General features: G+C 36.9%; 1 protein-coding gene across 1 annotated transcript in view; it reads right to left on the reverse strand.

Annotated features, from left to right (window-relative positions):
- Nucleotides 1-362: 362 nt before the first annotated feature.
- LOC103270991 (phosphorylase b kinase regulatory subunit alpha, skeletal muscle isoform) overlaps nucleotides 363-15,745 on the reverse strand; it is a gene marked incomplete at its 3' end in the record, with an annotated part of 78,619 nt that continues 63,236 nt past the window's right edge. Inside the window, exons 9-14 of the mRNA XM_008068471.2 lie at nucleotides 15,214-15,267; nucleotides 12,928-13,050; nucleotides 10,489-10,584; nucleotides 9,089-9,196; nucleotides 7,577-7,655; nucleotides 363-546 (exon numbers count right to left, since the gene is read on the reverse strand). Coding sequence (XP_008066662.1) covers nucleotides 363-546; nucleotides 7,577-7,655; nucleotides 9,089-9,196; nucleotides 10,489-10,584; nucleotides 12,928-13,050; nucleotides 15,214-15,267 — 644 coding nt within the window. The remainder of the gene's footprint in view (nucleotides 547-7,576; nucleotides 7,656-9,088; nucleotides 9,197-10,488; nucleotides 10,585-12,927; nucleotides 13,051-15,213; nucleotides 15,268-15,745) is intronic.

Below are 15,745 nucleotides of genomic sequence, written 5' to 3' on the forward strand. Positions count from 1 at the left end.
AAGCATTATATTAAGGAGTTTTTAATATTACCAACTAGTTCATTACATGACAAACTATAAAAGTCCTAAAAACAAATTCCTTTGCTATTGCTTCACATAAAATTAGCATTTTTTGAAACAGATAAATAGATTCCAAGAAAGGGAAGAACAAGTTATTTAAGCACACACTTGGAATAAAGATATAGTATTGGCTGATAACAGTCATACCTTAAGTACCCAAAGGGTTAATAAAACACATCTAGTATTATCAAGACTGCTCAGAATAGATAGAGTTAGAAACTTGGACTCCAGAGACTCTCAATTCCTTCTCAGATCTAGTTTAATAAGCAACATAAAATCAAGAAAAAAAGGAAGAAAACCACCCTGTATCAAATAGTGCTTTGATTTTAGCAGGTTGGCCAATCTGCTTACCTAGGCTAGAATAAATGTGGCTGAGAATACGAGCTGGTTGGACTCTGATGGGGTATACCTCAGCAATGGTCTCCACATCAATTCCCTTGTCCTTTAAAATGGACTTGATTTCTTCTGTTTCAGCTAGAATGGAGACTGTAGAAAAGAAAGAAGAGGAGGTCAACAGAAAATTTTATATGAATAGGAAGCTAAAAAAAAGTCTCGCAAGCTGCATTGTATCTTTTAAAGGGGAAGAAAAGGGAATGGGAGGAAACAAACAGTTATTGAGGAACTTTGATGAAACAGATATCATACTAAGTACTTAATATGATCTAAATGGAAAAGGAAAAAAGCTCATGACTAGAGTATTAGATTGTGCTTTTTGGCTATGATTTCTAGTGAATGCCACACTCTTTATATCTGAGACTTCATGTTTAGATGCATCATGAAGTTTATTATAGATTTGGTAAACACCGATTCCCCAAGTTCTTTCATATCAGTACACTTAAGGTCAGAGCCATGAATGTGAGGGTAATTAAGAACACCCTCATGACAACAGTTGCCCTATAGCTAGAGAATGATAGAAGGCAGGGTGAATTGGGGATAAAGATTTGAGTCATCAACATACAGAAGGCATTATAACTGAAATTGTGTGTGTACGTATGTGTGTTTTGGAGGCAGTGAGGTGGGGAGAGATGGGGATGACACTTCTCTAGACTCAGAGACTGAGAAGTCTGGACAGCTCTATTTTATTTCTCTTAATAAGTCTATTCACAAGGGAGGAGGCCAGGTCAGCTCCCTGATTCTTCTTTTCATGTTCCTTCTATGGGACAGATACCTGGATGGGGCCAGTAATCCAAGTAAAGCTTTAGCTGGCTTGACACTAAGCACCAGGGGCAAACTGCTCTCCCAGTGATGGTAGATGTGTTGGATTGTTCACAGGAAAAACAATGTTCCACTTTGTTCATTTCAGCTTGCCAGTATTTTCTATGTTGAGTTTCTGAGGCAAAAGCTTAGTTAATGAAGTACTACTTTGCTTTCTTTTGCCATTATCCTTGGTGTAATTTTCTATCTTGGCAACCTCACGCTAATGGGTTGCTGTGGTCTAGACTGGGATATGCAGGATATTGTTGATTACAGAGTCCCCTGAACATAACACCATCTTGATTACTTGTAACTAAAAACATGAAAATGAAAGAGTTTTTTTTTTTTAGGGAAAAAGTACAGAGGAAGAACAACAGTAGGTTGAGGGCAGTCCAAGAAAATACTTGTGGTAATCCACCCATTCATTAAAAAGCAATTTGTTAAGTACCTAAATGGATAATATACTATGCTAGGCACTAGGAATGTAGAGATGAATAAATTAGTCTCTCACTCAATAGCACTCATATAAACTGATTATAAAATAACCTGCTAGGTGAATAGAGATAAACACACAAAACATTATGAGACCACCCATGAGTGACCCCTATGTAGTTTGGGGTTGGGAAGGGTGGTTTCAAGAAAGGCTTCTTAAAAGATTGAATACCTAAATTGAATTTGAAAGAATAAATAAGTAAGCCAAGAGAAAGAAAGGGATAGGAAGGGTATAACCATTCTAGGTCGAGGGTCCAGAATGAACTACAAGCATGGAAATGAAAAAGTGTGGTTGTGTATGGCAGGAGAAGGTGGGGGAAAACCCCATACACTTCAATATTTCTGTAGTATGATGTACCTTAGATACTGGCAAAAAAGTAAATCTAGAACATTTCTAGACAAGTAAGATCATCATGAAGGGCACATGTGTCACTTTAAGGATTTCGTATTTTATCTTTGGGCAATGATTTCCAAACTACAGTCTCCTGAGCCTCAGGGTTCTGCAGGGGGCAATGCAATTGGCAGTAAGAATACAGGGGACTGAAGGAGAATCAAGTGAACAACACTCTGGGGCTCCAGGAATACATTCAACCCGAGCCAAATAAGATTTTAAAAATGTTTTGTAAAATATTTAGACAATTTTTATTTAGTTCTTATGTTCTAAGCATAGCCAAATGCTAGGGATACATAGAAAAGCATGACCCTCATATGGAGAAAATGACACTGATATTGAGTCTTGCTGGAGGGCTAAATGGGAGTCAATTTGGGAGAGGCGATGACTAAAATAAGGGAGAAATTGTTTTAGACAGAAGAAACAGTATGGGCAAGGCTCAAGGGAACAGAGAACAAGGCAGAGTTAGGAATTATAAAAAGCTCTTCATGGCAGGAGCATGAAGTATAAAAAGGCAGTGGTGAGAAATGAAGTTGAAGATGGGGTCGGGGCCAGATCATAAAGAACCTTTTAAGCCATATTAAGGAGACTGCCACTGGGAAGCCCCTGCAGAGCTATAATCAGAGAAATAGCACTTCCATACAAGCATCTTAAAGAGTATATTGAGGCTGATGATAAGACAATAAACTGATAGACAGCAGAGGGCCTGGAATGAAGACAGAGACCAGTGAAAAAGTTGTTGCAAGTAATGCTAGCAAGCGATGTTGATTACTGATATTACTATCAAGATATTGATATTGGAGAAAACTATGGATTTCAGAATTCTTTAGGAAGTAAAAAAGATATAACTTGTTAACTGAGTGTAGGAGGTGTGTGTGTGTGTGTGTGTGTGTGTGTGTGTGTGAGAGAGAGAGAGAGAGAGAGAGAGGTTGAGAAGGATTTCTCAGACTATTTATTTGCACAACTGGGAGAATGGATTGCCATTTAATCATACAAGCACATAGGAGGAAAAAAATCATACAAGCACACAGGAGGGTAATGTAGTGCTAGCAGGGTGCAGCTGGTTAATTTTAGATTTGTAGAAATTTACAGAGCATGTAAAACACCTGAGTGAGGCTATCTTAAAAGAAGCTAATATAGATCCAGGAGTCATTAGTATAGAAAGAGATGAGAAAGGTCAAGGAGAATAAATAGAGAAGAAGACCTAGAACCTTGAGAAATTCCAATATATAAGGAATGAGCAAATGAAAAAAAGCCAGGGGTGGGGTGGGAGAGTTCTTATCTCATGGCTTATATTTTCTCTGTGGTATAGGTGAGATCATCTTTTGAGAGTAAGGGAAGAAGAAAGAATATAGAAAAAGGGGAATGAATATTCAGAGTAAGAAAAGCAGTGGGCTAAGGGACAGAATTCTTGGAAACAGAATTCTTGGAAACAGTTAAGGGGCAAAGAGAAGAAGAAGACCTAAATGGGGGACAGAAAAGTGCTAAATCTAGGTTGAGTGAGATCCAAGAGAGTATGGTATCATAGAAGTCATGGGGGTTAAGAGTTTCCAGAAAGATAAATGATAAATGGAATAGAAAGATCCAATAAGACGCAAATTGAAAAATATCTACCAAATTTGGCAATATAGAGGTCACTGGTAACATAAGCAAGAGCTTTTTTCAGAGCAATATGCCAGGCTATAAAGGACTGATAAATAAAGAGAATATAAACAATAAAAAGTTTTAATGGAGAAGAAAGGAGCTATAAAGTATAACTAGAGGGAGATGAACATGTCAGTAGACATAAAAAAAAAAAGCAGAGCCAGTAGGGTGGGAGAGTTTGCAGTTTACAGGAAAGAGTAAATTTCTAGAGAAGCCTGGGGAAGAGGACAGGATCAAGCACCAGAAGGAGGACTTGGTTTTAAATAGGAGAAGAAACCCTTTGGCTAAGATTGTAGTAAAGGAGGCAAAGATGGGTAAGATTGTAGAGATGGGGAGGGTTGGAAAACTGACAAAGGTCAGAATATTAAGATTATCAGGCATAAAGTATCAGGTCAACAATTAGGCTGAAAACAGGGGTTGGGGTTGGAAACAAAGAAAGTTTGGTATAGTGGTTGAGAAGCATGAAAATGCTGACTAATGATAAGAACAAGGACTAACAGGAGGCACTAACTGAGATGAAGACCATGGATTTCCAGTGTCATTACTCTGCTCATTTGTGTGATTTTTTCCCCAATAGATTTTAGCATATCAGATAGAGGATCAGAAAACACAGATTGTAAGAGTAATCTGAGGCTGTGATTTTTCTGGTGGATGTAGTAAAAATATTGTGCGTTGGTGACTGAGAGATTTAGATGCATCAACCATGAGGTAGGGAAGGGTAGACTAGAAGAAAATAGACAAGTGTAATGGGAAGAAAAAAGAAAGCTGAAACAATATGTGGCTATGACAAGAGAACAGAATATTGGAATTTTAGATATCTAAGGTGGAAGAGTCCTAAAGTTTGGTCTTTGGAGTGGGTGGTTAAAAGCAGAGGTAGAAGGATATCCAACAATTCAATTTTGAGGCTAAAATATTAGTGGGCACCTACACAAATTCCAAAATCTAGCTATATGGTAGAAACTAGGGACAAAGGGGAAGGCTGTGAGCCAAGCCTCAAAGTCTTCAATGAATGAATTAGAGCAACCAGGAGATCAATATAACCAGATGGCATACTTCTCAAAGGAGAACAAGCTTTCTTATGGGAAGAGAAGAGTAATGATCTTTATATAATGTTTGCTATATGCATTAATAAGCAAGAACTACCTGTATGACCACATGGGATGCAAGTATAAGAAGGTTTAGAAAAGACACAGGATCTATGACCGTGGATTGGAAGAATTAACATTATTAAAATGACCATATTACCCAAAGTTACCTACAAATTTAATCCAATTCCTGTCAAACTACCTAGTCATTTTTCACAGAATTAGAAAAAAACAATCCTAAAATTCATATGACATAAAAAAGGAGCCAGAATAGTCAAAGCGATCGAACAAAGCTGAAGGCATCACGTTACCTGACTTCAAATTATATCACAAGGCTGTAGTAACCAAAACAGCATGGTATTGGTACAAGAGAAAACACATGGACCAATGGAACAGAATAGAGAATACAGAAGTAAACGCAAATACCTACAACCAACTGATTTTTGATGAAGCAGACAAACATATACTGGGGAAAGGACACCCTATTCAACAAATGGTGCTGAGAAAATTAGATAGCTACATACAGAAAAATGAAACTTGATCCCTATCTCTCCCATGTACAAAAATTAACTCAAGATGGATTAAAGACTTAAATGTCAGTCCCGAGACCATACAAATTCCAGAAGAAAACCTAGGAAAAATTCTTTTTGACATCAGCTGAGGCAAAGAATTCATGGCTAAAAGCCCCAAAGCAAATGCAACAAAAACAAAAATAAATTAGTGGAACTTAATTAAACTAAAAAGCTTCTGCACAGTCAAATAAATATTCAACAGAGAAAATAAGCAACCCACAACATAGGAGAAGATATTCACAAAGTATGCATCTGACAAAGGACTAATAATCCACAAAGAATGCAAACAAATCAGCAAGAAAAAAGCAAATAACCCCATTAGAAAGTGGCCCAAACTTTACCTGCACAATGACCATTTGCATACCTAACTCTGAATTGTTCCCCACATCTTTAAAATAAAAATAATAAAAAGAAAGTGGGCAAACAACATGAACAGATATCTCTCAAAAGAATATACACAAATGGGCCACAAACATGAAAAATACTCAACATCACTTATAATTAGGGAAATGCAAATTAAAACCACAATGAGATACGACCTTACACTAGTCAGAATGGTCATTATTAAAAAAATAAAAAAATAAAAAAATAGATGTCGGCATGGATGTGGAGAAAAGGGAACACTTATACACTCTTGGTGGGAGTGTAAATTAGTACAACCTCCATGGAAAGCGGTATGGAGACTTCTCAAAGAACTAGAAGTAGATCTACTATTTGATCCAGCAACCCCCCTACTAGGTATCTACCCTAAGGAACAGAGGTCGTTATATAAAAAAGGCACCTGCATCCGCACGCTCATCACAGCACAATTCATAATTGCAAAGATGTAAAATCAACTTAAATGGCCATCAACCGATCAGTAGATACTGAAAATGTGGTATATATACACCATGGAACACTACACAGTCAAAAAGAAGAATGAGATCATGTCCTTTGCGGCAACATGGATGGAGATGGAGATGGAGACCATCATCTTAAGTATAGTGACTATGAAACAAAAAGCCAAACACCGCATGTTCTCACTTATATGTGGGAGCTAAGCAGTCACAAAGATGGAAATAATAGACACTGTGGACACCAGTAAGGGGGAGAAGAAAGGAAGGTTAGGGTTCAGAAACTACCTATGGGACACAGTGTTCACTATCTGAGGAATGGGCCTCCCAAGACCCAATACCCACCACTACACAATATGTGCATGTAATGAAAACACATGCATACCCCCTAAATCTAACATTTTAAAATAAATAAGTAAATAACACACAGGATTATTTTCCATATAGAACCAACCCCAAAGTCAAGTGAATGGAAACATTTCAAAGTAACTTCACGGCAGGACTTAACACCATATTGGATAGGGATGTTGAAGAGTCAAAAATCACCTCAAGCCTTCTACCCTAGGATACTAGAATAATGATGATATCACTGAGAGAGATAAGGATGGTAGAAAAATCTGCTTTTCTTGGGAGAGATAAACGGATGGGATGAAGACAAAAGAAGTCAGTTTTGTGTTTGAAGTATAGGTGTTAGAGATGTTTTATAGATATTTTGATTAGAATTCTTAACACATTTATAAAATCCAGTCCAGTGGTTTGCATAGACTAGATACTCCAAAATTAAAGTTGATTGATAGGAACAAAAATAAAGGTTTGGAGTACTCTCCAAAGAGGTAATAGGTGGAGCCATGGAAGCAAATTTATTATGAGGGAGGCAGCCCTAGCAAACTAATACAGGGCATAAATACAAAAAGAATATGAGATCAAGTATAGAACCATTAGGAGGATATAAACAGAAAGGAGCTTGCTAGCAGAAAAAATATGGAAGGAGTGGTCAGATAGAAAGAGATAACCAGGAGGCTAAAATACCATGACAATGAGAAAAAAAAAAGAGTTTCCAGATATGAGTGGTTAAGAGTGTCAAGTAATATTTTGGAGTTCTCTGACATAGAACATTGTTTATGTTTTCATGATTAAGATTAACAGCAATTTTGAAACTAAACTGAACCAAGTTCATTATATACTTTTTGAAGTCTAATAAAATGTAAGATGAAAAATAAAATCATAATCTACTGGCTCAAAGATCTCTGTCCCTAATCAGACCTTTAATATAAAGTTTCTGCTGCTGAAAGTAAGAATACATACCTTGAACCACAACATCTGGCTTTGGCACAGTGGAAAACCTACGATTCAGGGGATCAATTTCTCCAGGAGCTAAAAATCCCTAAAGAAAAATAATAAAAAGACAAATTATGAAGTCTCAGAAAACCCCTAATGTTTGAGGAGAAACAACATTCCTCTGTCCATGATCCTGTACCATAACATTCAAGAGGCAGGTAAAGAAAGAAAATAAAGGCCTTCATTGTATGAAAATGTTTGAACTTCCTCAATTCACACTGAAATTAATTTTATCTGGAGATAATTTCTATTAGCTGTCACAAATCTTTTTTTTTTTTTTTTGGAAATAGGTGGCATATAACTTATAAGCAGACAAAATTTTCTGGTTACTTGTTTATCTTCTCTGGTATTCATATGATTCAATGATCAGGCCACAATGCTTGTAAGTAATTTAAGACATTAGTCCTGCTGTTTTCTCACTTGTTCATATGTTTGCTGTGCCTTTTGCTCAGCAGAAATCTTTTGCCTTGACTTGAGTTTCTGTCCTTTATGAAATGGGATGAACTCATCCACTTTGTGCTTAAGAATACCACACATCTACTTCTTTTTTTCATTGCATTTAATTTATTCCAATTGAGTGAGAAAGTCATCCGGTAAGAATTATTTTAAAAAACATTCTGGTCATTATAGCTAGATTCATTTAGTAATGTCAACTAAAGGTAATCAAATAGCCATGGGCATGGGGTGGGGGAGCTCAAGTGAACAAAACAGCTGAAGAAAATCACTAGTCATACAAACAGGTCAAAGAGTCTAGCTCAGAAAGGATTTCTAAGTCACACCCTCCATCCTCCAAGAGTCTGGGTTATATTTTATTAAAATAATATGGAGTGGGGAAATAGATTTGACAGCAAATCTGAAAAACTTTTGAGAAAGAGAACCCGTTTGTGTAGGCTCAAAATGTCAGAAAGAAGCTAGGCCCAAAGTCAGAAATTCCCAAACACCTCACCAAGGGCTATCTCAATAGAATTTGATGTTAGGAACATTTAGAAAGTCCCTTACAAACAAGCAAAACCACAAAGAAACAAACAAAAGTCATGATGCTCCTAATCACTTATCATGGCACCTAAAATTACCAGTTAATTCAATTAAAGAATAAAACATGTTTCCTGTAAAAGTTAACACTTAATCCATTACCAATAATTAACTAGTTAAACACAACTGCATCTGTTAGTCACCAGGCAAGCCACTGAGGAGAGTTTTGGAAGGGAAAGATTTAGGGCCTGACCCTTGACTGACACCAAGAACAGTGCCAAAGTAGGGACCCCTGGGCAGCATGAGGGACATGGTTGCCAGGGAACAAGAGCTTTTTGACAAGGGTTGGCCAAGCTTCCCACTCTGAGGACCTGGAGGAAAAACTATAATTAAGACAAAATGAAAGAGGCAAAATATACTCTTAACATTTAATGAACTACTCACAAATCTGATTTTTATGGTGACTAAGGCAGAAAAAAGTGGGATAGCCTTGGGGTTTCCCCTTACCTCTGCCATCAAGCTCCCTAAAATGTATAGAGACTGACCCCACATATGAGGTAACTTCCCCATGGGGATTCGGTCCACAGTGTGAGGATTTTGATACTCTTCATCAACCTAAAAGAAAAGATGAAGAGATCTGATGAGGGGTAATAGAAGGTTTAAGATACTAGACAGTAAAAAGGCTGAGTGTGGATTGTGATTCATATCCTGTATAGTCACATATGCAATGCACTGAAAAGTTAAGCACAATAACTATAGTCTAGGGCAATGCTCGTTGAATATTGAAGATGTATACAGATCATCTGAGGATCTTGTTAAAATGCAGACTCTGCTTCAGTAGGTATGAGACAGGGCCTGAAATTCATGTCTAACAAGCTCTCAGGAGATGCTGCTGATATTGCTAGGAGCTTATTCTGTCCATCTCCACCAGAATGGAAGACTGTATTTCTCCCAAGTCTAGTGCTCTTTTGCAATGAAGAAGAGGAACAATGGTGAATCTGACTAGCATTTTGGGAAATAAAGACAGAGCATGCTTCTTTTTCCAGGTCTGATCTATTCAAACAATTTGAGATTATTGGCCCCAAAGCAGAGAATACCAAATTCTGAGAGCTCACACAGAATATCACTCTAGTTCTACCTGCTGATATCTACATCATTCTCAACATTAAGGTTTGGTCTTGTTCTTGTCTCACTGTGCAACAATGCCATAATTGAGACTGTTTAAAAATATATTTTTAAAGAAATAAAATTATATTTATGCTGTCCTATATCCAAAGAAAAAATTTAGAACATGAAAATATGAAGGTTAAAAATTATTTGACTCTTAGCTCTTAAGGTTTTATTAACAAATGCTTTACACTGCATATGCTTCATGAATGTTTAGAATAATTCACTAACTTTATCAGTATTAGCAATACTATAGTTATTAGTGGGTCACATTGGACCCACTATCTAGGAACTACAATCAAAATATTACAGTGGAAAGAAGACTAAACTAGAAGATACTTGGTTGGGATTATGGATCCTAGATCTGTGTAAACTTCGGCAAGTTGTGTGGGCCTGTGTTGTTTCTAAGGAAATGACACTTCTGCTCTAGACTGGTGGAATTGGCAGATGTTGGACACTGCTAGGGGAAGGAGGGAGGGGAGCACTTGGCAACACACTGGGTACGTGGCCCATTATCAGGAGGAGAGAGGGCCAGCTAGAAGTCCAAACTTCACCTGCATGCAACTTACTTATGTAGTAAATCTTCACTTGTACCCCACAACTCTAAAATAACAATAATAATAATAAATAAAATGTCATTCTGTTATAAGGAAAAAAATATTTGACTCAAATGAGGAATCCCTGTCGAGCTCTTCTGCTCCTCGTCTATCAGCTACATGTTATAGCACTGTCCAACTTACCCTGTCAGGAGGAACACTATACAGCTCTGGCAGAAGAGGGACTCCATTTTTGCCCTTGATGAGGACTGCTTCAAGAGCCTCTCTATACTCTTGAACCTGCAGATAAAATAAAGGCAGAAAAAAGGAGACTATATTATAGAGAGTTCCCTTGGGGACCTAGGAGAGGTTGTAGCCAAAGTAAATCCTATTGCAAAGGAGCTTATGTACCTAGGAAAAGGGAAATAAAAGGGAAGAACCATTTATTAAATGCTTGTTATAGGCCAAATATCCTAGAGGTTTTGCATACTTTCATGTACTTAATTTTAACAACCATCCTAGGAGGTATGTGTAATTAAAACCTTAAATTTTTTGTTTTTTTTAAAGATGTGGGATATAATTCAAGGTTAGATATACTAATGTTCATTATGCAGGTACCCTTGTTGATGAGGTGTGCCTCCCCCTCCCCTGGCAGATTCCCACTACTGCCAATCCTGCCCCCGCCCTACCCCTGGCAGTTTCCTACTACTGCCAATTCTTTTCTTACAATATCATGATAATTGTTCAAGGTTCGCTTATGAGTGAGAGCATGATACTCAGTTCTTTGTTTCTGTGATAGATCACTCAGTATTATAGACTCTAAGTTCATCCAAGTTGCTATGAAGTTCATAATTTTGTCCTTTATGTAAAGCTTTTTAAAAAAGAGAAATTAAGGCTCAAAGAGGTTGTGAATTTGTGAAAGATCATAAAGCAAGTACATGGTTGATTTCAGAGTGTAGCCCAAGTCAGTCTGCCTCCAAAGGCCTGTTTTGATCTACTATGTATAATTAAGTATAGCTTCTAGACTTTAGGATGCATTCACTTTTAAAACTGCATTTTTACCTGCTAAATTAGGTTTTTATTATGGTCAAGTTTATGTTCTTTGCTTAACAATTTCTTGAAGCATAGCAATACATAAAATGGAAAACCAGACAAAACTAATTTATGATGGAAAAACATATAGTCAATTCTGCTATAGCAATTGTTTTGAAACACAATTTTGTTCCAATGCCTTTGATAAATTAGGGAGCAACTTGAGCATAACATGAATTTCACGTTTGCTTATACACAATTTTGTACTAAAAATGTATTCAGCTGAAGTGAGCCATGTAAGAATACAGAAGACACACACATGTACACATCTCAGGAGGAAAATGAACCGTATCCATTCACATCTGTTGGTGAACTTTCTATATAATTTCAGATAACACTCCTTTCACCATTTTATAACTTACAAGCTGTAACCTACTGACAGCCACCCTGGCTGTGCAGCCATGTGCCTTCCCTTTTATCTACCTCCCTTCCCTCTCAGACTATTTTTAATTTTTTCCTCCCCTTCTATGCTCTTTTTCACTCACTCTCTATCTATCCCCTTCCTTCTCAGTCTATTTTTAATTTTTCCTCTCCAGTCTATGTTCTTTTTCTCTCACTCTTTTTTCTCTCTCTTATTTTCTCTTCCTGTTGCACATTGGGTGGTGGACATGAAAGCCAGGTAGGTGAGCTGGTGGGAATATGTGAACACACTTCCACAAGCAAACTTCAGGTATTTTTCAAGGTAAAATAACTATTGTGGAATTTACGTATTTAGAAACTATTTAACATGTGTAAAACTATGTTTTTATTAGGTTACTATCATTTTGTATATTACAAACATTTTACATGCTGTGCCCCTTCCTCACCCCTTTTTATAATAAGCTCTGTAGTTTTTATTTTTAAAATATGCATAGCATGGTGATTTAAAAAAAAACACATATGTGTCACTATAGCAGAAATGACTGTACTTTGCATTTATAATATGCCTTTATTTGTGAAATTCAAAGAACTTTAGGGATATCTTCTTTGTTTTTGATCCGTTTTGTTGTTCTTTTGTGTTGGGATTTCACTTTGTCAACCATTTTGGATCACAACTCACCACAGCCGTGAACTCCTGGGCTCAGACAATCCTTCCACCTTAGCCTCCTGAGCAGCTGGGACTACAGACATGTGCCATCATGCCCGGATAATTTTTTGATTTTTTTTTTTTGTAGAGATGATGTCTTGCTATGTTGCCTAGGCTGGTCTTGAACTCCTGAGATCAAGTGATCCTCCCACCTCAGCCTCCCAAAGTGTTGGGATTACAGGTATAAACCACTGCACCTGGCCAGGGATATCTTCTTTAGTGAATGGAGAAAAACAACCTTCATCTTATGTACAGAGAAACTAATGAAGTCAATGACAATACTTGAGCTACTCAAAGGTTAGGAATGAAGCAAAAAAAAAAAAAAATCGAGGTCTTCCAACTCTTTACTTGTACTCTCAGCTACTAGTGTCTAGGAAACAACTCTGACTTTTTCCTACTAGGAAGACTTCCATTTGGACAAGGATTGGTACATTTATTAACTGAAAGAAGACATAAGAACATGAGCTATTTTCCCAGTTTATTACCTGTTCTGCATTGCCACTGAAGACTCCATCAAGGATAAAGTATGTCCAGAACAATGGCCATTCACACTCAATATTTTCAAATAGCTTCAGCTCAGCAGGTTCATAGTACAGACGATTTGGATCCTGGTTAAAAACACAATAAACAAAGTCTATCTTATCACTCAGAGGCTAGATGTACATCTTCAGTTCAGAGTATTATAATATGGCCTTTCACTACTGATTGTTTCAGAGAAGATAGTCAGAAAGGCAGAGCATGTACATGCTCCCTTCCCTTAGCAAGTACTCCATGATGTGACGTCTAACTAGTGGAATTGGGATAATAATGATATCACAAGAGTATATGAAGAAGTATGATTGGTTTGCAATAAAGTTGAGTTTTGTTGTATACTTGTTAAGTTTTAGGTAGTTGTAAGACATACAAACAAATGTTCAGACAGGCAGCTAGAGATGAAGGTTTGGGAATCATCCTCATATAGGTGACACATAAAGTACAAGTTATAGATGAGCTTTGTAAAATAGTATTATACGAAATGAGCAAACTGTCTAAGAAAGGAATCTTGGTAAACCCTCATAGTGAAGAGAAGGAAGGACAGAAAGAGAAGAATCAGGATAGAGTAGTGTGGGAATTAAAATAGGAAAAATAATTTCAATGGAGTATTATGCAGTCATAAAGAAGAACAAAATCATGGACTTCACAGCAAACTGAATGGAGTTGGAGACCATCATACTTAGTGATCTACCACAGAAACAAAGAACTGAATACTGCATGTTCTCATGCTTAAGTGGGCCCCAAACACTAGTCATAGTAGCATAGGGGAGGAATGGGCAGTCACTGGGCACTGCCAGGGAAGGAAGGGAGGGAGGGAGGGCATGTAACAGCACAAAGCATACCCGGTTCTAAACCAGGGGAAGTGAGGGCCAGTTGGAGGTCCAAACTTCACCTGCATGCAGTCTACTTGTGTAGTTAACCCTTACTTGTACCTCACATCTCTGTAATAAAATAATTTTTTTTAAAAAAGAGAAAAAAATTAGGGGTAGGCAACATTGATGCACTATAGAGAAGTTAAGGAGAATAAGAATTGAGAAAAGTCTATTGAATTGATTATTTAGGAGGTTATGATGACGTTTTAGAGCATAATTTTAGTAAATTTGTAGGGGCAGAAGTCAAAATCAGGGCTACAGTATAAAGTAGGAGAAAGGAAGTAGGCCAGAAGAGTTTGAGCTCGATGATTAAAAAATATAATGGCTCTTGATCAGCAAATCTAAGTCTTAAACAATGTTTGCATTATCAGTGAAAGTGCTTCATACTGACCATTCAATTCCTTTAATAATACTTAATTTTCTCCATTGATATTTCTAAGGAGAACTTTTGAGTAGTAGAAAAGGAATTTATGTTTTCAAGATCAAGTACTATTTAGTACTAACTAACTACATAAGGTGGAAGGGAGGCCAGAAAGATCTACTGATGGAGTTTTCTTTTTTTGTTTTTAATTTAATTTATTGTAGATTCAGGGGTACATGGGTATATTACGTACTGGTAGAAATTAGGCTTCTGGTGTCCTCATTCCACAAATAATGAACATTGAAACTGATATGTAGTTTTTGAACTTTCACTGCCCTCCTTCCTTCTCCCTTTTGGTGTTCCCATTGTCTATTATTTCCATCTTTATTTCTGTGAGTACCCATTGTTTAGCTCCCACATATAAGTAAGAACATACAGTGTTTGGTTTTTTCATTCTGATTTAATTTGCATATGATACAGCCTCCAGAACCATCCATGTTGCTACAAAGGAAATGATTTTATTTTTTATGGCTGCATATTATTCCATGGTGTTTCTCTCTGTCTCTCTCTCTCTCTCTCTCACTCTCTCACTCTCTCTGCATGTGCACGCACGTGTGTGTGAGACATTTTCTCTTTTTGTAATTATTAAATATTTTGGGGGAGATATTTTGAAACAATGCAAACATTGTTTCTGCTTAAACTTTTGTCTTCTGATTTTAGCATCCTTCAGTAGTTTTTCCTGGAACTAACCAACTGTCAAAGGTAGAAGGACGTCACCTTCTTCTGTGAATTCAGAAAGGCCTACAACTTGAGAACTTGGCAACTAAGCTCAACAAACATAGCAAACATCAGTTATTGTTATCCTATTTAGGGATCTTTGTAAGTACCATCAGTGAGGTAATTGTTTTCTTTCAATGAAGCTGCAGATAGCAGTGACCATTCTACCTTGGGTTCATTTTAGGGTAAAAACAAAACAAAACAAACAAAACAAAAAACAACCCTACCTCTTTAGGAGTTTTATATCCATCTCGTAGAAAGCGGCAGCAGCCATAACGGCCCTGGGAATGCAGAGAAAAAAGGTCAGAGGTTTGTACATTGGTACAACCATGTAATTAATCAGAAATACATCCTTTGCAATACTGTATCACCAATAAAGACATAATATTTTAAAACAAAAACACAAAACCTGAAATCAGTCTAGTAGCAGAAACTTATCTGAGTAATGCAATTTCAAGTGAGGACGATGTTACAGGTTCTGTCCTAAAGCAGTGACCCTAACAGTATCCTCTCTGTGGTTGTCCACCTTAGGGTAAGTCTGTGCAGCTTAATAACTAATCTATGTGGTCCTTCTCAAAAGATACACACACAACTCATTAGACACCATAGGCTTTAAAAAAACATTAAAAAATTTTTGAGATAATTTTAGGTTTTCAGAAGAGTTGTAAAAACAGTATAGAGAGTCCCACTATACCCATTAACCACCATCTGCTTATATTAACATCTTTCATAACCACAGAACACTTATTAAAACAAAAA

Source organism: Carlito syrichta, unplaced genomic scaffold, assembly GCF_000164805.1.
Source record: "Carlito syrichta isolate Samal-C Ts95f unplaced genomic scaffold, Tarsius_syrichta-2.0.1 Scaffold311023, whole genome shotgun sequence".
Lineage (NCBI taxonomy): Eukaryota > Metazoa > Chordata > Mammalia > Primates > Tarsiidae > Carlito > Carlito syrichta.